The 22,215-nt window shown below is 40.4% G+C and overlaps 1 protein-coding gene across 1 annotated transcript in view; it reads left to right on the top strand.

The window, feature by feature from the left end:
- The window catches only part of PLXNA4 (plexin A4), a 2,762,645-nt gene that overhangs the window by 1,998,841 nt on the left and 741,589 nt on the right, over positions 1 to 22,215 (top strand). Inside the window, exon 12 of the mRNA XM_044064236.1 lies at positions 12,423 to 12,613. Coding sequence (XP_043920171.1) covers positions 12,423 to 12,613 — 191 coding nt within the window. The remainder of the gene's footprint in view (positions 1 to 12,422; positions 12,614 to 22,215) is intronic.

Genomic DNA, 22,215 nt, shown 5'->3' with positions numbered 1-22,215 from the left:
TGAGAAGTAGATGGCAAAAAGGCGCTAAGCCAACACAAAGACCTGGGAGACTCCACTAGTGGCTGGCCTCTTTGTGGACGTGGTCTTCCTTATTCTAATTTCCTTGGTCTTGACAGCCAGTTGGCTATACAGTCTGTAACATATTGTTTTATACCTATATCCATGAGTTTGTTTACAATGCCCAAATGGGATATTATATCAAGTGCTTTAGCCTGGTTGAAGTTGGCACTATGCACTGTTTTGCACTCATCTGTTGCCTTGGTGATTTTTCTCAAAGAAGCACACCAGGTTGGGTAGGTATGATTTGCCCGTAACAAAGCCAAGCTGGTTTGGCTGCAGTGTTTAAAGTTTTTCTATTTCCTTGTTAATCATTTATTTGATAATTCATTCCATGGCTTTGCATGTGAGACTAAGACTTATGGGTCTGTAGTTCCTGGGGTACATTGATGGCCTACCCTTTTACAGAGAAATGACTGTTGCAGTTCTCCATTCACATGGCACAAAGCTTTTGTGGAGACTGTGGGGAAACAATGATTCCAGTGGTCTTGATAAATCATGCTTTAAACTATGTAGAATACTTGTTAGGATGTTATAAGGACCCAGTAATGGAATATTTCTGGCTTTAGAGAGCACATAAAAGATCTGCTTCCTAGTGATAGTTGTGGATGTTTTGTTTGATGGTATTTCATGGGGACAGATGGGAGAGAGAAGGGTAAAACTGGAGCTGAATTTATTGGCTAGCAAATTTGCTTTATCTTCAAGCTCTGTGTACATGGCTCCATTTACAGTCAGTCAGTTCTGCCCACTCTTGTATGTTGCCTTTCAGTTTTTGACATAGCTAAAGAAAGCCATGCAGTTGTCCTTCTCCTGGGAGGCTATATTTACTTCAAATTTGGCTTTAGTAGACTTAATTTGTCCTCTTAATATTGTTTGTTTAGATTGATGAGAGTGTTTTTATCATTATGGCTATTCCCTTTTTTCTTTTGTTGTACAACCTGCTTTTTTTCAGATAAGTCTGGACTTATTTCTGGTTAGGCTCAGTTGTCTGTTTAATTTTTACTGACATGATTGTATACGGTTTCTGGGAACAGTTCTACTTAGGCAGCTGTGTTCTCAGGGTTAGGGAAGCTTGAAATTTTACAGGTTATCACATAGTAGAAGAAGTTTGCCTTAGAATAGTTCCTAAATTTTACAGGGTTACCAGGGTAACAGAACTTATTTTTATTATGAAGGTGACAGCTTTGTGGTCTGATCTTACCATAAAGGGCACTACATTGAGAGAAGGGGACAAAGCATTTTTCTTTGATATTTGCACCCCTACTAGTTGTATGGACTATGTGGTCCAAGGTGTTTGTGTTTACAAAGCACAGGAATCTCGTCCCTTAAGTCTGAGGTCATGTAAATATCTCAGTTTATAGTGGAGTAGCTGAAGTGACCCATGAATATAGAATTGGGTTGAATGGTGAGGTCTTCCAGTAAGTCCAAGTATGAGTTATGGGTTACATGGGTCACGGAGAGTGACCTACAACTGGACTTATTTCTGGTTAGGCTCAGTTGTCTGTTTAATTATGGATATGATATTGGGCTTTGCCTATGGAAATCTGGACATGGAGCATCTCAAGCATGTCATCTTGTTTGGCTAGTCTTGAAGTGAGTTTGTTGTTGCTATAGATTAAGACACCTGCTTGTGCGGTAGCTGGCCTGAAAGTGTGGAAGGCATTGTAGAGCTGCACTGCTGAGTTCTGTCTGTAGCTTTAAACCATGTCTCAGTGACTGCAGTGATGCCCACATTCCCAGGGTGAGGAGAGCCGGGATGGTTCAGTTTCTTGTTGCCTGTAGAGCCCTTTAAGCTGTTTTTGCTATGATGGAATGTTGGTCAGTTTGGCATTGCATACAAAAGGCACTATGGGGGAGGACATTGTTTGAGTCAATATTCAAAAGCCTAGATGGGACAGGTGCAGACCATCCTTGGCATAGCGATGTGGTCTGCTGACCACATCCTCCCATGCTGACAACTATCATACCCCCTTAGAGTAACACTAGAAGTTAAGCCAATTATTTAAGTTCATATTGTGGCATCATCCTTGCTGAAGGTAGAATGCTGCTCAATGCTAGGCACATACCAGCTTGGGACACATAGTCTGGGAGTTCCATGATATCTTTCTTCATTTAGTCCATGGAAGTACATCTCAGGTCATTTGCACCCACATGGACTATGAATGAGTCACATTGTTACTTGTGGTTTAATTACTTGAGTACATGGATGATTTGGCAGCTCTGTAGTAGATAAAGGGAACAATGTAGTACAAAGTTTTAATATGGACTATCAGCAGAGAACATGTGATTATGCAGGTAACAGTAAGTTCAATCAAAACAGTGATTAGACTGGCCATGCATTTATCACTACATATTCTATAGACAGAGTATTACTGACATAATATTTAAAAATTGGCAACTTATTCAAAATGATAAAGTCATATACACCAAACTAGGCACAAGTCCTGGAATAGTTTATAAGGAAGGAGTTTGGTTCAAGAATATATTTTATAATATAGCAAAAGATAAAACAGATAAAGTAGGAAATATGACAAAATGTGGAACATGTAAGCAATGTCAGTATATACAAATAGGTGAGACTTTAAGCATAGGTGGAAAAAAAATAAAAATATGAGGAAGATTTAACTGAAATACGTAATGAGTTGATTACATAGCAGTATGTAAATTATGTAATGGTTTTTACATAGGCAAAACAGCGTAAAACAAAATAATATATTTATGAGCCTATTATGATATCAAAAAGAATAAGGTGACTAACATTTTGTATAAACATATTAAGGATAATGTAGACCATTACTTTCTATTTACTATTTTGGAGGAGGTAGAACAGAGCCCTAGAGGTGGCCTGTGGAATATTATTCTTGAATAGCATGAATTATGGTGGCAAATTTATTTGAATGCTACAGTACTACCCAGTTTAAATGAAATTACTTCAATTAATAGTTTGCTGAAGTGTAGAGCATATGAAAAATAGACTGTTTTTTTCAGCTTATTTTTACTTACAAGTGTTGTTGTTGTGTCTTTCGGCTTTTCCCGGTTAGGGGTCGCCACAGCGGAACTCTGGTCCGCTAATGATTGGCAGTATATTTTTAAATTTGAATTGCAGATATGTGTATGTAATTTTAATTAGTAATAATGTCAGAATGGAGGATTTTTGGATAATGTGACTAGCAGCAAGCATTTATATGTTAGTTTAATGGAAGTTTAAATATCGTGAAGTTAAAAAGTAATGTGTAATAATGATTGTTTTTAAGTTCATTTGGTATTTCCTGTAGTTTGTCTTACAACAATGTAACTAAGTTTCTAATATTGTTATTTTAAAAATCAACATAGTAACGAACAGGAGGGTTTTTGGATCATGTGATTTGAGTGTATAAATACTCGTTCAATGGAAGCTAATTTTGTGTGATGTAGTCTATATATAGTTGTAAGATAAAAGCACTCACCAATTGTTTTTATTCCATTAAGGCCATGATTTGGGATGTTCCGAGTTTATTTTACTTCATTTTTTAGTTGGTTTTAGGCATAGATGGTATTGTATTTTTGATTTGACAGATCCTGGCCACTGATACATAACATACAAGTGATTTTCTCCTTTTTCAGCATGGTGAGTGGAACTCTGTATGTCTCACAATGGAGTCCCCTATGATTAAAATATTTGATGGTATTTTCGCTTGCCTTATGGGTTTTGTAGTCGAGGCTCCAGTGGTTGCGGCTGTATGTGTTGTGTTGTGTGTTGTTCTGGTGGAGTGCTTTTGGAGTTGCTGAGGAGTCTTTCTGTAGGACAAATTTCTAGGACTTAGGAAGGTTACTTTTTAAGTATGTCACATGTTGTTCTGTGTGTGTTGGGTCATTACTATGTGTGGTAGGTGTAATGCTTAATGTTACTGACAACCTGATTGTAATTTTGAGTGCTTTTGTGTGAGACTCTTACCTCCTGTGATACTGAGTAATTACATCTGTCACATATTGTATCTGTTTCTCTAAGGATTAGTTGGTTGTCAGTGAACATGTGACAAGTCTTACATTGTCTCAGGATGCCCATATCTACCAAGCTGCCAGCTGAGAAATTGGGAAAGTGCCCTGCCATGGTGTTATTTTTTTATCTGAATTGCAAAGGTGTAGTGCAGCGAGGGTAGAAACTACAACTAGCCTATGTATGACTGAAATCATACAACAGAGCCCTCAAAGTGCAAACAAGTTGCTTTTTGTACATCATAATAATGGGAAAGTTACAGGGGAAGTTTTATAGGTACCTAAGTTGTCTGTGTCTATACAAGGCATCATAAATGTCTTGATGAGCAGCAGAATTTATAGACTAAAAGAAAAGCAATTTAACCAACTTAAAAGTCCTCTGGTCAATAAGTGTGTATTTCCCAATTTAGGCAGATTGCCTTTCTACTGCACCTAGAATAGTAGTCCAAGTCTGCTTATTATGAAAACACATTTTAATTAGCCAAAAGTGAAAAGGTACCAGACACTGTTCAACAATTAGTTTCAAGGTGATTCTATGTAAGCATGCTAACAATGAGGAACACACTTTTACAGCAATTTCAAAGCTTACTAACAGCAGCAAGACCAAGGAAATGCAATTATATTTTGCAGTGATGAAATGCAGAGAAATGCAACAAAATAGTTTAAAAATACAGCAGCCTTCTTTGGAAATAGCTTCGGAAGGTGCAATTTTTCAATTTAATGTACTTAGCCTAGATGGCAGCAGATGTAAGGCAAACAGTCTCAGAACACAGGTGTGGATGCCAAGTGCACAACTGAGCCAAGATCTGAGTAAACATACTGAATTTATACTCAAAGAAAAGTGACTGACCCATCAAAAAGCCCCCCCTGCGTGATAAATCTCACTTTAAGCCTCATTGCGTGTTTCCCTACTTGAACAGACCAGGCTACCCTTCTACTGCCACTAGACTTTCAGTCCCGGTCATCTTAATGTAAAATCACTTTCTGGTAAGCCAAAAGTGATATAGTACCAACTAGTTAACAAGTAATTGTCATTTTACACCCCTGAGTGTTTCCCAACTCGGACAGACTAGGTTACCTTTCTACTATCCATTTCATCTTTCTGCTTAAAAACCCATGTTTGCACGTTTTTTGCACTTGTATTACCTCAGCATCTCTATAAGTAAAGGAATAAAGTTTTTTACAAACAATAATTGTTTACACTTAGTATATGTAAGTTGGGATAATATTTATTTATTCATCCATTCATCTATTTATTTATTTATTTATTTATTTATTTATGCAAATAATATTTGTATAAAAATTAAATAATAAAGTTAACATAAATAATTAGGACTCGCAATGGTTAGAAAATGTAAATATGTTTTTTAGGTATTAAAGTATATAATACTGTATTTAATTAATTTATATTGACTCAGGTTTTTAATTTAATAAATTATTGTAGTACAATATTTGTTTTTAAAAATTGCATTTTGAATACAGCATTATTTTTCATCAGGGCAGGGTTTAACTAATTGAAAAATTGGTTTAATTGTTTTTTAAGTAATTGAATAAATGTGTTAATAGAGATGTATATTTATATTGCGGTTGCAAATGTAAAAACTTGTCTGAAGAAGTGTTTGGATACTATCACACGAAAGCGCTAACAAGTTTCCAGTAAAAGGTATTTTTTGGATTCCACTTCGGCTTCTGTGGTTTGTTGAACTCTCCTTCTTGTTTTGTTCGTGGTTTTTAACTTCTTGAGTTAATTTTGGTGTACATTACCTCAGCATGAGCCTGCCTGGGTGTCCTGCAGAGTTCTACAGCAGCAGAGAGTGAGAAGGAGACTTTGAGTAGATTAAGTACCTCTGTTTTGCCTTTTATTTCTTGATATTGCTAGCCGCATTGTTCCGACTACTTTTTTATTAACTTTGCTACTTATTTGAGCTGTTTTTTTTTTTTACCAAATACTGTTTGCAGTTTAAAGTATTAATTTTTTAAGTGTTTTTCATCTAACTGTAAAAAGCTACACACTCAAGTGTGATAGCCTATTTTCTGTGTTAAAAATGTTTATTTGCTGTTTTTGACTTAAATTTTTGAAAAAAACAAGCAAAGAAATCCGATCCCTATACTCGTTTCCCACCTTTCTAGATCTAGTAAAGTCTGGTTTTTAGAGTTTGCTGAATTCTGGGCTGTTTGTAAGTTCCTGTGTTGCCCAGACCTTTCTAAGATAGAGGGAAGCTTCTCTGTTCATCAATGAGATTGCTGAGCTTTGGAACAGCCTATCTCTCGCTGGAGGAGTGGTTTCAACCCAGAAAAGAAGTTTTATTGGCTAATTTGGCCTATTTCTATCCCTTTAATCTTTCTGCTTAAAAACTCATGTTTGTCTGGTTTTGTGCATTGCACAGTGTCACTTAGCTAGGATAAAACTATTCCCGGCACCATAAAGTCTCCTCTTCATTTTTTTTCCTTGGAACTAGCCAGATTCTTAGTTTTAGCACTTGAATTTGCTTACTCATGCTCAGCACTGGCTCAGAACTTGTTGTAAGCACTCAACCTTCCTCATTACCTAGAGGAAAACAGTTTTTGTACTCACCTTCCTCTTTTGCTTTGAGGAAAACAGCTCTTGTACTTACTTTCCTCACTTCTTGTATTTACTCTTCTCACTTAAAGAGGTAAATAGTGTCTATTCAGGCATGTCCAAGGGACATTTCCCAGTGTTTTCTCCTGTCTACATGATGAATCTGGGCATCTTGGGGCAATGTAGAAATTGCCTCATGTACACCGACAACCCTCTCCTCCTACCACCCAACACAACAACCTGTGAGAGATGCATTTATCTAGCCAAACTGGAGGCAAAGCTCTCTCAATCCAAGACTGAACTTGTCAGTCAGGAGGAGAAGGCAAACACCCACTCCACACCACACACACCACATAGTCCCATTACATCTACACCACCGAGACCCCCACATACATACACAAAATCATTCTTGGAGGCTTTCAGTAAGAATCTACCCAAACAACAGAGACCTCCAAAGCAGAAATGCAAGTGACCTCCAGCCCTCACCACAACCTAAAAGACACATAACACACAGACTCAGTGTGCCACTCAACCACTGCCCATAAGGCAAAAACTATGTACCAAACACATTGGTGACTATATAGTCAGGCACACTGATGTTCCACTCACCAGAATAGAAAAGGAGAAGGTTACTGTTAGCTGCCTGTCAGGTGCCAGGATCTGCCACATAACCCACACAATCAGGTCACTCCACAACAAGTACAAATATGACTCAGTCATTGTCCATGTTGGTGTGAATGACCTGAGACATACCTCCCTGGATTATATAAAAAGAGGCAAGGAGGAGCTCTCTGATCTTGTTATCCAGGCAGGTATGACCCTAGCCCTGAGTAGCATCCTACCTTCGCCCAGAATGATACCGCAATACAAGGACAAAATGATTGACTTCAACAATTGGCTAAACTTCTTTTGTCATTCATAGGGGATCCAGTATGTGTCTGCCTGGGATGACATGGCTGACAGGCCATGATGCTTTGCCAGAGATGGCCTGCACCTGTCGCCCCTGGGATTCTGGATATTGGCTAAGACTCTTGCCGCCCCTATAGTGCCTTTTTTAGGCAAAGCTCAAAAACAAAACCACCACCATAACTGATAGAGGCAAGCAAAAACTGAGGGTAATGCTACTCAATGCTAGAAGTATAAACCTAAAAATGCACTCACTCGAGGCACTCCTCAAAATGGAGAATATTGATATTTGTGCAGTGACTGAAACCTGGTTCAAGGTTCCAGAGAGCACCCCTGCTTTACCAGGATATAACTCATGCCATACCTTTTGGCCATCAAACCAGGACTGGAACACCAAGGGTGGAGGTGTGTCCATAGTCATTAAGGACAACCACACCTCCAGGCTAGTTGCCCAACATAATTCATCTGAAATTATACAAGTGCAACTAACTGTGCAAAACTGCAGTCCATATTGTAGCTTGCTACAGATCCCCCACCATGCCTCAGGATTCGCACTCGTCTTTTCTTGATATAATAGAGAATGTCAAGGTCCAACCAAACACCCTAATATTGGGAGATTTCAACTACCCCACCATTAACTGGGAAAACTACTCTTGTACCAACTCCTTTCCTCAACGCTTCCTAGAATTCATAAACTCCAATGCCCTGGATCAACTTGTCAACACCCCTAAAAGGGGCAAAAATATCCTAGACCTAGTACTTATCAATGTGAGTGACAGGTGCTCCACACCTGAAGTCAACTCCTTGTTGGTCAGATCCGACCATAAACTAATCACCCTAGATATCCACATCCCGCCCCCACCACCCACTAAGGAAACCACAGTAAAAAACTTCTCCAAAGCCAACTTCGTGGTACTTAAGGCAGAAGTGGCCATATCTGCAATACCCACACAGATGGACAATACAGTTACCACTGCCAAATCCTATGCAAACTCACTCTATAAGCGCATACATGGGTGCTTGGATAGTACCATTCCTAATAGAACCAAGACGCAGTCTTCTAAAAAAAAAGAAACCAATCTGGCGGTCGTCTACTATTAACAAACTCTACAACAGAAGGAAGAAACTGTTGCAAAAGAGAATAAAATCCCACAATTGGAGGAGCTCTCTGTTCAGCCTCAGCAAGAAGCTGAGATCTCTCATAAAATTCTCCTAAGCGAACTATGAAAATAAGATTGCCACAAAGCATTTTACAGCTATGACAAGAATCTCAATGGCAACACCCAGATCTGCTCTGTGCTACAGCACAATGGCACAAAATTCACAGAACCAACTGATATAGCCAACATCCTGGCAGATAGGTTCAGTGCCAACTTTACCCCCCTCACCTCCTAAAGGGCCCATATCCATACCAGAAGAATGCAGTGTCTCTCCAGTCACAACTGAACAGGTGAAAACTGTGCTATCGAAAGCCAAGAACACAGCATCCATGGGACTAGACAATATCCCTGGCTGTGTTCTACATGAACTTCAGAATGAACTAACCCTCCACCTAAGCACCATGTTCAATCATAGCCTCTCGACAGGCTTTGTACCCACTGACTGATGGATGGTAACAGTTGCACCACTCCACAAAGGGGGAGCCACCATGGATCCCGGGAACAATCACCCTAGTAGCCTGAATAACCTGGTCTGCAAGGCCATGGAGCATATCATCAGGGAACTCATAAACAATGATATTAGTAACCTTCAAACTCTGGACCCCACACAGTTCAGATTTGTGAAGGGCAGATCATGTCTCCTGAACCTGGTCGACTTCTTTGAAACAGTCACCAAAGCCGTGGACGAGGGTAAGGCAGTCCACACAGCCTATCTCGACCTCGCCAAGGCTTTCAACACAATCCCCCATTCTGGCATCATAAATAAACTCAGCAAGTTGGGTATAAATCCGTACATCACAAGATGGGTCACCAACTGGCTCACAGACAGAACCCACACTGTAAAATTTGCGGACTTCAAATCTGACTCCAGTCCTGTGACAAATGGAGTACCACAGGGTTCAGTCTTGTGTCCCCTCCTGTTTGGGATCTACTTCTCTGAAGTACAGGCCAACACAGAGGGCTTCTGGCTGACAAAGTTCACAGATGACTGCAAATTGGGTGCCATAATAGAGTCCCCAACAGATGTGGACATCCTGCAAAACGGCCTCACCGAGACTGATGCCTGGTGTCAGAGCCATGGCCTCAAGCTCAGTGCCAAAAAATGCTTTGTCATTCCCTTTGGTAAAAACCCTGTACCCCTGAACTACCACATAGGAAGCAGCCCACTTAACACCGAAGGTGTGATAGTAGACCTTGGGACTCTAGTGGACAGTAGTCTCTCCTTTGATAATCACATTGCCACAGTAGTCAGGAAATCCTTCTGTGTAGTGCACCTCATCATGAAAGGGTTCTCATTCAGGAAAAAAAGAAGTAATTGTCCCCCTCTATTTGGCTGTCATCAGACCCATTATAGAGTTACAATGCCCGATTTGTAATGTACCTTACAAGTCATCTGCAGCAGTTAGAAAGGCCACAAAAATACCTCACAAAGAGGATTATGAGACTCAAACAGTTACCCTACGCTGACCGCCTCAAAAAACTCCGGCTTTACTCCATAGCATATCACCTACTCCGAGATGATCTCTGCCTAACATACAAAGCTATGTCAAACCCTGAGCTGCTGGACATACTACACCTAAAGAAATCCCTCAGAGCCGCACACTCTAGAGACCTAAACCTTGTCACCACAATTAACAGAACATGCTGTAAGGATAGATTATTGTCCCAGAGGCTTCCAGTACTGTGGAACAAACTACCTATCTATGTCAGGCAGAGTTCGTTACTAGCACTCTTCAAGTCAAATCTTGATGTGTGGATGGGTAATAGCAGATTCACCCCGGGAAACATATCAGTGGCCCTGCTAGACAGGGGCACAGGTAAATAGCATCCATGGGTGGTGAAAACCAGGGAACCTTGTTGCCAAGGCTTACATAGGCCCTAGGGCCGATAGCCTAGTACCTACCTATGAACTACCTCTAGAAGTGCAAGCCCAGTTTTCTAACTGTAAAAACCTACTATATACATATATTCACAAATACACGTATGTATAGATAGATAGGTAGCTAGATAGTAGATACATTGATAAAATAGTTTCTGGTCCTTGTGGTCAGCACTTTTAAATATGCTCACACTTAATTGGGACTTGCAACTTATTCCAAAACACACGTGTAATCATAGAAATGTAAGCACAGTGATATAAAAAGCTGTTTTCCAGTTCTGAGTTTGCAATAAAAGAAAAACTGAAACAAATGATTTTTGTGAGAAAAAAGTATTAACTTTTTCTCTAAATCATGGTAACTGAAAAAATGAAATTGCAATAAGTAGCAGGTAGTTAGGGGGCAACCCCCCCACATTGGCGGAATACAGGGGTTATTCTCCAAAGTGCTAGGTAATCCCCATAAAGGCATTGTCTGAAGCACTAGGGTGTTTTTGCTGCTTCTTAGTTCCATTGCTGTGCGTATTTAATCTGATTTTGTGTAGTATGTCAATTTTAAGGACTATAGGGGTTGCCCTCTACATGCAGTTCTTGTCACAGGGAAATGTTTGTGAGCTTCTGATCACTACTGTTGTGTACACTTCCAACAACATCTTTGTAGTTTCAAAGCAGATTCCCATATAACATTAGTTTTGTCTCAGACTAGTATGGACATATCCTTAAGTTTAGGAGGTGTTTGGAAATTTTAAAAGTTGGCATTAGAAAAAGTCACAATTTTTGCTCAGTTTCATTGCATAACTGCTGGTGGAATATACTGCGGGAGTTTGGAAATCATGAAAATACTTTCTGAAAATGCCCTCATGTCCCACTGAACTTAGAAAGTCTTCCGTGGGTCATATGTGAGTACTAGTCCAGGCCCTTTCCACTGTTTTTCTTGCCACTATTATTTCTAACAACTGTATCAGTTCTTTTCATAGATCATGTAAATGTTGGATTGCAAATGATGTAGGCGTGGTCTACAGAACATCACCTCTCTGATATTTGTAGTGGCTAAATGATTTTCTTATTGTTATTGCATGCTTATCCCTACCTGGTATATTTCCCTATAGCATAGTATTTTTGTGATAATAAAAAACTTATTCACATAATGTCAGCCTAATGAAACAGTGGGCTGTATTAAACTTTTGGGCATGATTTTATGTGAGCATTTCATTTTCAAACATAATACTGAGGCACACTTTATAGGTTTCATAACGGTACGGTATTGAAAGTGTTCCTATCTGTGAATCTGTAGTTGAGTAACGTCATGAATATTAACTGCAGTGCCTCATTCTAAAACAGCACATCCTTGTTACTGTTTTCATTTCATTTATCCTTTGTTGACTGTGTTAGTCCCACTGAGTTACTAAATAATTGATGTAAATTTTACACTACTTAAGTGGGCATCATAATGTGTACTTTAGGAAAAGTTCCCATAGAAAGGACTAGAATCTGGGGATGTTACCGGCCCATTTATTCCAATGTTCTTCTGTTAACATGTGCTCTTTCTTCAATACAGAAAATGTTCAGACGCACTTGATATATTAGAACTTCTTTGCAGTCAGATGTAATACATAAATAATTCACCATTCCTTGCAGTTATGTTATACTTACACATGTAAGAGACCTCAAAGGTCAGTGCAGTATGAACTGAGACAGACTTGGGAATAGTTTCTTTAGCAGATTCGACAGGAAAATATTGTACAGATAAAGTGCAGCGCACCTTAAAGGCAGCCTCTCAGTTCTGTAATGTCTGTTACAAGGGTAGTATGCGGAGACTCATATTTTGTCAATGTTTTAACATTTGTATGCATTCTTTAACAAGATGTCTTTTTACTTTATTCCACAGTACACTTGTATAAATGTGGAGCCATGAGGGAGAGCTGCGGCCTGTGCCTGAAGGCAGACCCAGATTTTGAATGTGGTTGGTGCAAAGGAGAGGATCGATGCACATTGAAGCAGCATTGCTCTCTTCCAGAGAACCAGTGGCTTGAGCTAACAGGTCCCAATGGAAAATGTACCAATCCAAAGATTACAGAGGTAGGTATCAATGGGAATGCTTCACATTTGCTTAAATTATGTGACATTGATGATATCATGTGAAGTATTCGTTATGGCTTTGTATGCTACATTATAACATTGCAGACTATCAAGGAAATAGATTGGTGTTTACAAAGCAGTATTCTGGCAAATCTGCTAGCTTTATAAAGTGGTTAGTAAAGGATCATTACAAGAGAAAACAAGATAATTTTTATATTCTCTCTACAGGCACTTGAACTTTAATGAACATATAAGGAAGGGTTATTTGTCCACAGAAGGAAATGTACCTGCAAGTGTTAGCAACAAAAGTAACCTGATTTATTCAAATTAAGATGAAGAAACCAAATCATTTATATGGCACTAATTGACTTCTTCCCAGCTGGATCTACCTACTGAAGAACTGGTGTGACAGGAAAATGGAGTTTTTGCAGTTACTAACAGCCATTGAAGTGCTTAGCACTGGCAGCATTTGCCTGTCTTTCATTTTGTGACTATGTAAATATAGATGTACAGGCATACAGACACATATGCATATGTGCACCCACACACACATGCATATGCACAGACACACACACACATATATACACATTCTCTCACAACTGTACATCAAGTGCAACATTTGCTAGTAAATTACTCTAGGGAAATTGCACTTTCCATGAGGTTTAATGATTTCAAAGATGATTATATTAAACAAAGAGTTACAAGGTGTGAAGCTTTACCCCAGCAAAAGTTCTCTGACATTCAACCCACTGTCACTGATATATTTGACATAGAACCCACAAGCCCACACACACACACACACACACACACACACACACACACACACACACACACACACTCGCGCGCGTGTGTGTGTGTGTGTGTGTGTGTGTGTAGCCTGTAAGTATATACATAGCCAGATTTAGGCACCAGTGAACCCTATGGTCACTGGGTACCCCTGGGTCCTGGAGGGCCTCCAACTTCAGTAATTTATCTTATTTTTTATTCTTGTGCAAGGCGGAAGCTGATACACTCTGGCTAGGCTTATAAATGCCCTCGGGCAGATAGCCTAGTACCTACCTATGAACCTATAAACCAGGTGGATAACAACAATAAGTCTTAGTTATACCTCCTTTAAAATTCAAAGACACCCCTCATCACAGTAACCATGTTTTGTCAAGTAATGGACTTCACAAGTCCATTAAATATTTTACCATTGCATTTTACAGTCTCAAAACTCAGCCACAAGGTAGAATTTGGTTTCTGTTTAAGATACTGCAGACATTTGCTTAGAATGTTATTACTACATACACTTATTCTCTGTGGACCCTTGCTTCATATGCTGTTACTGAGCTCGCATCTGCATGTATTGCTACATTAAGTGCCTCCATGTGAACTGCTGTTGCTGCTTCATTTCATCCTACTGGTGGACATTCTGTCCTCTAAATCTAACATCATAGTGAGTTTAGGTACCTGCAGTACCCATGCTTGGTGGGGGGAGGTCCTTAATCATCCTTGGCTGTGTGGGAAACCCACAAAAGCTGCTGCCGGTTGGGGAAAACTGCGGAGAAAAAAATTCTATGAATTTTCTGACAATGCTGTTCAACTGAAAGGGCTACTGTATGACCCTGTTCAGATAATGCTGATAATGAACATGAGCAAGTTAAGCACTAAAGAGATAACAGCCCAAAGTGACCAATCTCTGTGCACACCTTGGATTTTTAGAAGAGCTGATGCTTTTGATCTTCAAGGATTTTTTTTTTTTTGGGGGGGGGGGGGTGTAAATACTGGCAGGATATCAGATATTATAACCCTGAACTTTTTTGCTCAAGAATTCTGGGCAAAGCCATCAATAATAGCAGAACAAATGCACAAAATTGGGAACACATTTTAAATTTTACTCTAATTCACTTTGAAAAGTAAAAAGAATAACACATTTAGTATCAACATGAATTTTTGGCCAATAAGAATTATGAAACTCTGATGTCTTGATTTATTGACTGTGTAATCCTGATTCAGTGACAGTCATTTAGAACCATGGTTCATACCACCTGGTTGCAAGCCCTGCCACTGTTGTTCTTCCATACCACACATTCACAAACACACTCACACCTATAGCCAATTTAGACTGTCAAATCCATCTACCGCATGTCTTTGGAATGTGGGAGGATACTAGAACACCTGGAGGAATCTCATGCAAACACAGGGAGGATATGCAGGCTCCACACAGCAACTGAAGTGCTACTTAAGGCAGAAGTGACTCTATGTGTAAAAATGGGAAAGGGGTTGTGGATGGATGTATATAATCCTGAATGATTTGCCAGCAAACAAAACATTTTTTACAAGGGACAGATTAAATTTATGAGACAAAATCAGCGACAGTCTGTGAAATCTGGGACAGTGGCAGGTATGTATTACTCCTCAATAAGATAAATAGAAATTATTTACCTGTGTTTCTGTTTGATGATTGCAATACAACAGTCACTGATCTGGTGTGGCAGTATCAGTGTTGCACAATATATTGTCTACTGAAACAGGTGCAAAACTAGTATTGTGGCCTATGAGAGTGTGTGTGTGTGTGTGTGTGTGTGTGTGTGTGTGTGTGTGTGTGTGTGTGTGTGTGTGTGTGTGTGTAAAATATACATACTCAGTAATGCTGGAACACATACATTACTCTTTTGGGTAGCAGTAAAAAAATGCAGTTAAGAAGTTATTAGATTTCAAAAGTGAGGCATGAAATAAATCACAGAACATTCGGACACTTAAATCTTCTAGGATTCTGGTAGGGTCTACTTCTCAGACTATATAAATGGATTTTGACATGGACTTAGTGATGGCCTCTACCCTCAACCCAACCATTGTAAAACCAGCCCCACTCAGAGATGTATTTGTACAGACGTTTGCTGTAAATTATGTGGGGTGACTGGGGATTTTTTGTCATTGCTACTTTAATTTTCATCTCTTTCAAGCCTTAAAGGTATGGGCAAAAGGTCATTATAGCTTGCGTTTGGGCTGGGGGCAGTGTGGTCATTGTTTCTTTTACTTTTCTCACAGTCCTCAGATGTGTACAAATGTTACTATTGCTTGTGGATGGGGCAATGTACATTCTAGGAGCAAAAAAGTGAAACACAATACTGTAATAATTTTTTTTTACTTTCTTCACAATCACACATCAGGTGCTTACACAACTGGCTGCCTTTGTTTGGGGGTAAAGGTTAGGAGTGAGGAGACATGCTATGTGAGTGTATAGATATATATATATATATATATATATATATATATATATATATATATATATATAGATATATATATATAGATATATATATATATATAAAACAGCAGTTACTTGAAATACATGACTGTGGACGTTTAAACTTCTGCTTTCACCCCAATGTAACACCAGAGGAAAGCATAGGCAGCAGCTGTGTTTTTTGGGGTTAGGGAGGCAGACAGTATTCCCAGATAGGATATGTGTATCCTCACAACAATTGTCTTGTTAGTTTATTGTGATCTACTGTTTTGTTAGCTTTGAGCGTTAAGCCTTGGCCGCAACTTGTGTTTTACCTGTAAGAAAAAAGTAAGACTGAAATCTGTTTCTTACTCATGATTTTTGTTTAGGCCACCATTTGGATTAAAAGAGTTGGAGATGCTCCAAAATGCAATGTACAGCATCTGTAATCTGGGGACCCTGACTTAAATGAGTTGTTTCCTAAATGATTATTACTGTGCTGCCTTGGTTATGAAATGTGTGTTGAAAGGATGCAAGGAAAACTAAAGCTGAACAGCAACAATTCATTTCTTTCTTTAATGATAATTTCTGTTCAGGCCATCAGTGGATGAAAAGGTTGTGAAGAAAGAAAAAAAAGATTTTAATGCATTTCAGACCATATAGAAAGTTATGGTTTATTGAAAAAGCTAATGATTGGGGCAAAAATGTGAGAAAAGGAAGAAAAAATAATGTCTGATGAGGGGACCCCTAGATGGGGGGAACAGAGGGGAGCATAGGAGGATGTGTGTGTGTGTGTGTGTGTGTGTGTGTGTGTGTGTGTGTGTGTGTGTGTGTGTGTGTGTGTGTGTGTGTGTGTGTGTGTCTGTGTCTGTGGAGGGGGTGAAACAGTAGGAAGTCCTAGTGTGCCATTTTATATAAGTCCAGCCCTGTACATAGAGTTGTTGTAGTGTATCATTATTCCAGCTACATGCCAATAATCGTTAATGCCCTTTTGTGAGAGGGACCAACATAGTTTGGAACAGAGACCTTTTCTAATGTAAGAGCATTGCAGCTCCAGGTCATGCTGTGCGCACTACTCCTAAAGCTTTGCAGCACAAACTAAAGGGTTGCTTAGAGGCTGTGACAGTGACAGAATGATAATTAGACTGGAACTACCCAGGAGGCCCCACAGTTGAATTTGCTGGGGGGGGGGGCCCAAAATACTAACATTGGGCTTGAATGTATGTATGTACGTATGAACACCTTATGGTCTTTGAATGTTGCAGCTTTATCTGAAGAGGGAACAATAGTATATGATGAATGAATGACAGTATCGTGTCTGCTGTCAGCACTATTGCTCATGTCAGAACAATTAACAAAATTTATAGCACCGAATGTAAATTCTTATTTAATTCAGCAGGTAAAAGACTGTTTGAGTAACAAGATGGAGTAACACAGGTTGGAACTTAACTGTCTGTCCTAAAAGGGGTTTGCCAGTAGTTTCCCACAGGGCTCTGTATTGGGGCTGCTTCTTTTTGAATTATGGTTTTCAGATGCAGAAATAGGAAATTGGCTATGAATTTCAGAATGTGTTAATTTCTGCAAATTTGGTGAGATTAATTACTTCAGTAAAGAATGTCAAAGTTTTCCAAGATGATCTACAAGAAACATACACCTGATACTATATTGTTGATATGACTTTTAATGTCAGTGAATGTAGCTTCATTAGAGCTCTTAAAGCGTCATGTTATATTTCCAAAAAAAAAAAGTTCAACTCATTAAACTGATACCATCATTAAACATCTGGTGCAATGATGGACAACAACTTAAATGTTTGACAAGTCGGTATGTTAAAACAGAAAAGCAAATTCGGTAGATCATCTAATTCTAAAGGGCATGTCTATTCATGGCAAAGATGCCATATCACTACTTATTACCTCAGTGAGTTGAACCATTATTGAATATGTGTATACAGTGCACTTTACATCTTTAAGACAAACCATGTGAAAAAAAATTAAAACGATGCAATAATTTGCTAGCAGCACGAGGTTGGGAAAAAATAAAAAGAAAAACTTGGACTATTGAAAAAGGCTTCGGAAACTGTCATTATATTATGTGTCTTATAGACTAGTATGTTGATGTTCATCATGCATACAGCTGCAGTCATAACAGATGGGTTTTCCTGCCGTCAGGCAGGTCCTCAGTCGGCCGAATTCCAAAGTCTAGGTCCGGCGTTGGATGTTGTCGCTTCTTCCCTGACGTCAGTGCGACAGGGGTATAAAGGAACCATCCGACGCCATTTTCTTCAGTCTTTCTTGCCGCGCGGTGCACAAAGCAGAAGCAGTTCGCAAGTGCCAGTCGGCCAGCTCCTGAGATTACGAATATTTTTCAACCGAAGTCTTCTTGAAAGCTAAGTACCCCGTTGGGGAAACTTTTCTTGCCTCAGACCGATGTCAGACAAAGTTAATAATTGCATTTCTTGTGGGAAGCAAATACCGCATACGGATTTTCATTCCCTCTGCATTCCTTGCTTAGGCCCAGACCACGATGTCTCGGCCTGTAGTTTTTGTGCTACATTCAACAGACGCACTATTAAGCATCGGGCGGAGTTCGCCCAACACTATTTTGGCAAAAAGTTTAATTACATTATGTCGTCGGATACTCCGACTCCAGTTTTAAGTAAAAGACGCAAAGATAAGGACCGACATATAAGGTCCACGACTTCTACTGACACCACGCCAAAGCCGACTACAGGTGGTCCGGTTCTCAGTGAGGCACCTACGCAGCCCCTGACTACCGATGACACTTCTTTGCCGGTGTCTTCAGTGCCCGAGGTCGCAGGCTCTTCAGCCCACACCCCGACTACCGATACCGAAGCCACTCTTGGCAGTGAAACTCAGAGTTTAGACAGGCCTGCCACCTCTCAAGGTGTCTTCAGGCCTTCCTCTTCTTTTTCCATCAAGACTTTCACTAAGTCTAAAGCAGCCATGCATACTAAAAGACAAGCCCCACAGGGCCCCTCTCAAGGCCCCATGCCTAAAAAGCAGATGCTCAAAATGGCTGAGGATTTGATTACTCTTATCAGGGGTTCTCAGCCCCCTCCGGACAAAAGGCCCAGAGTGGAGGAAGAATCCCCTTCCTCGGACCAGGCCTCCAGTATTTCAGAACATTCTGAAGACCAGGAACATTCTTACTCCCCTTTTGAAGATTCTGATGCAGAGGAGTCCATTCCCTCCGTCTCCCCCCCGAGGATTACTCTTTTGGGGAAACCTTACATACCTTGAGGGAACACTTCCACTGGGAAGGCCAAGAGTACTCAGACTCCAAGAAAAGGCTTATGGATTTCCTCTTGCTCCCTCAGCACAGGCCTCTGGCTATACCTCTCATCTTAGACATACTAAATGATGTGTATTCAGAGGCCTGCCTTAACCCAGATTCTTTACCTCCAGCTCCAGTCAAACCTGACAGGTATTACCGGGTTCCTGATTCACACCAATTTCTATACAAAAGCCATGCGGTTGACCAAGAAACTATTTCACAGGGTCCCAAGGGAATTAAGGCCTCCACTGCTAAAACTCCATTACCTTCAGAGAGAGATTCCAGAGCTTTAGAAAGGTAGGGGAAGAAGGTATACACCTCGGCCACCTTAACCATGAGGGCATTAAACTGTCAGTTCCATATGTTAGAGTACCAACAGTTTCTATTATCACAGTTGAAAAGCAAAATGTCACAACCTGAACAACCAGACTTGAAGGAGTTGCAGGATTTGTTACATAGTGCAGAACAAGTGGGTAAACATACCTCACAATGTGGTTTTGATGCTTTAGAGGCCTCATGTAGAGCTGCTGTTACAGGATCAGTCATACGTAGACATGATTGGCTCAAACAGCAAACTTTACCAGATCATGTTAAAGCTAAATTACTGGATGCACCTCTGCAAAAAGATGTATTGTTTGGTGTTAAAGCTGAGGACGTATTAAAGAAAATGGAGGAAAAGGCAAAATCAATGCAAACAGTGAAAGATTTCCTACAGGTACAACCTCCACGTTTCAGTAGAAATTGGCCTTCCAAAAATTGGTCCTTTCCAGCCACGGACAGACCCCAAAGAGGTAGACACAGGCGCCCGAGGGGTAGAGGGCAATCTCAAGGATCATTTAGAGGCAGACAATGGCAAGCACCTACACAAAGAGGTGGTGAGGATAGTTCACAGCCATTCAGAAAGCAGAACCAATGACTTTCCCCTTTGCATGCCAAGCAAGGCTCAAATGGCAGCACCTTTAGGCAGAAAACTGGCATTATTTTCAAAAAATTGGCATATTGTCACAAAAGACAAATGGATCCTGGACATTATAGACAGAGACTACAGATTCCACTTTCACACCCTTCCAAAAATGAGAGGCATGCCAAATCTGCCACACAATCAAAGGGCAGAGGCACAAAAACAAATTTCAGTTCTCATGGACATGAAAGCTATTCAAGAGGTACCTGCACAAGAACACGGTCAAGGTTTTTATTCCAGACTATTCCTGGTACCAAGAAAGGGAAAAGATTGGAGACCTATTTTGGGCCTATCCATCCTAAACACATTTTTACTCGTGCCAAATTTCAAGATGCTCACATTACAGCAGCTTCTTCCCATGCTGGGCAAGGAGTCTTGGCTGGTAACATTGGACCTCAAGGAGGCATACCTGCATGTCCCAATCAGACAAGATTGCAGAAGATACCTCAGATTTCTTGCAGGTTCAACCCATTATCAATTCTCTGCATTGCCCGTTGGCTTATCTACTGTGCCCAGAGTATTCACAAAATGCCTGGCATCAGTAATTTCCTTCTGCAGACTTCAAGGGATACAAATATACCCATACCTGGATGACTGCCTGATCCAAGCGGACAGCAAGCACATACTTCTGAAACACCTGGCGTATGTAATAATGTTGTTGAAATCTCTCGGATACACAGTCAACAAAAAGAAGTCAAGACTAATACCCTCTCAAACAATAATTTTCCTGGGTGCCAGCTTGGATACAAACACCCAGATGGCCTACCTCATGCCAGAGAAACAAGGGCAACTAACTCAATACTTCAGAAAACTGGCAACTTTCACCAGGCTGACTGCAAGGAAAATCCTGCAGGTTCTGGGATTCATGGCATCTTGCATCCTACTAATCCCATGTGCAAAGCTGCATATGAGGAAACTTCAATGGTACCTAAAAAACCTATGGTCTCAACACAGCCACAGTTTGGAAACAATAATACCACTGATTCCATGTCTTCAAAAGGAATTTCTGTGGTGGGCTCAAGCATGCCAAAGAAACACAGGCCTACCATTCTGCAGCCTCAAGCAAATCAAGTCATCACAACAGATGCCTCGGATTACGCCTGGGGGGCGCACATGACAGATCGGTGCATTCAGGGCAAATGGTCCCAAAAAGAAAAGCACCTACACATCAATCAAAAGGAAATGCTAGCAGTAATAAATGCTATTACAGCTTTCAAAGACCTGCTGCATCCAGGCCAGCTATTGATAAGGACAGACAACACCACAGTAATGTGGTACATAAACAAACAGGGAGGAACCCATTCATACCCCCTATGCAGGCTAGCCATGTCTCTTTGGAACATGGCTCTGGAATTGCAAATCGAGCTTCAAGCATAGTTCCTGCCAGACAAGGAAAACATGCTGGCAGACAACCTAAGCAGAAATATGACAGATCCACACGAATGGAAGTTGCATCCTCAAGTTTTTTCAAAGATAATTCAAGCATGGGGAAGGCCAGACATAGATCTCTTTGCCTCCCACAGAAATCACCAATTGGCAAAATTCTCCTCAAGGACCTTTCATCCACAGGCCTGGAAAGTGAACGCACTCTCTTTCAGTTGGACAACAATGACAGTTTATGCCTTTCCACCTCTTCCTCTGCTGCCCAAAGTTCTATTAAAAACCAGAGCAGACAGACCAAAGATGATTCTCATTGCTCCAGACTGGCCAAGACAACACTGGTACCCACTCCTGAGGAGCCTGACACATTCCCCACCATGGATCCTGCCTCTAATGCCTCTTCTACTGACTCAGCACAACTTCAAAACTCTTCACAGTCAGCTGAAAACACTCAATCTAGCCGCATGGAAGATTCTTTAAAATCACAACAGACCCTACTCTCCAAGGAGGTGCAGGATGTCATTTTGGAGGCCAGAAGACCTTTTACTAGAAAAGCCTACTCCGCAAAATGGAAACGGCTCTGTGCTTGGAATGAGAAAAAGGGCCAGAACCCTGGAATACTGAATTTACCTCAAATATTACAGTACCTAGCTGAGCTGCTAAGCAGAGGACTTTCATTCTCCTCCATCAAAATCCATGCCTCAGCCATTTCTGCAGAATACAACACTGATCCTCCTTTATTCTCTCACCCCCTCT

Source organism: Protopterus annectens, chromosome 2.part2, assembly GCF_019279795.1.
Source record: "Protopterus annectens isolate FY-2018-M chromosome 2.part2, PAN1.0, whole genome shotgun sequence".
Classification (NCBI taxonomy): Eukaryota; Metazoa; Chordata; order Ceratodontiformes; family Protopteridae; genus Protopterus; species Protopterus annectens.
This window is presented reverse-complemented; position numbering and strand designations above follow the sequence as displayed.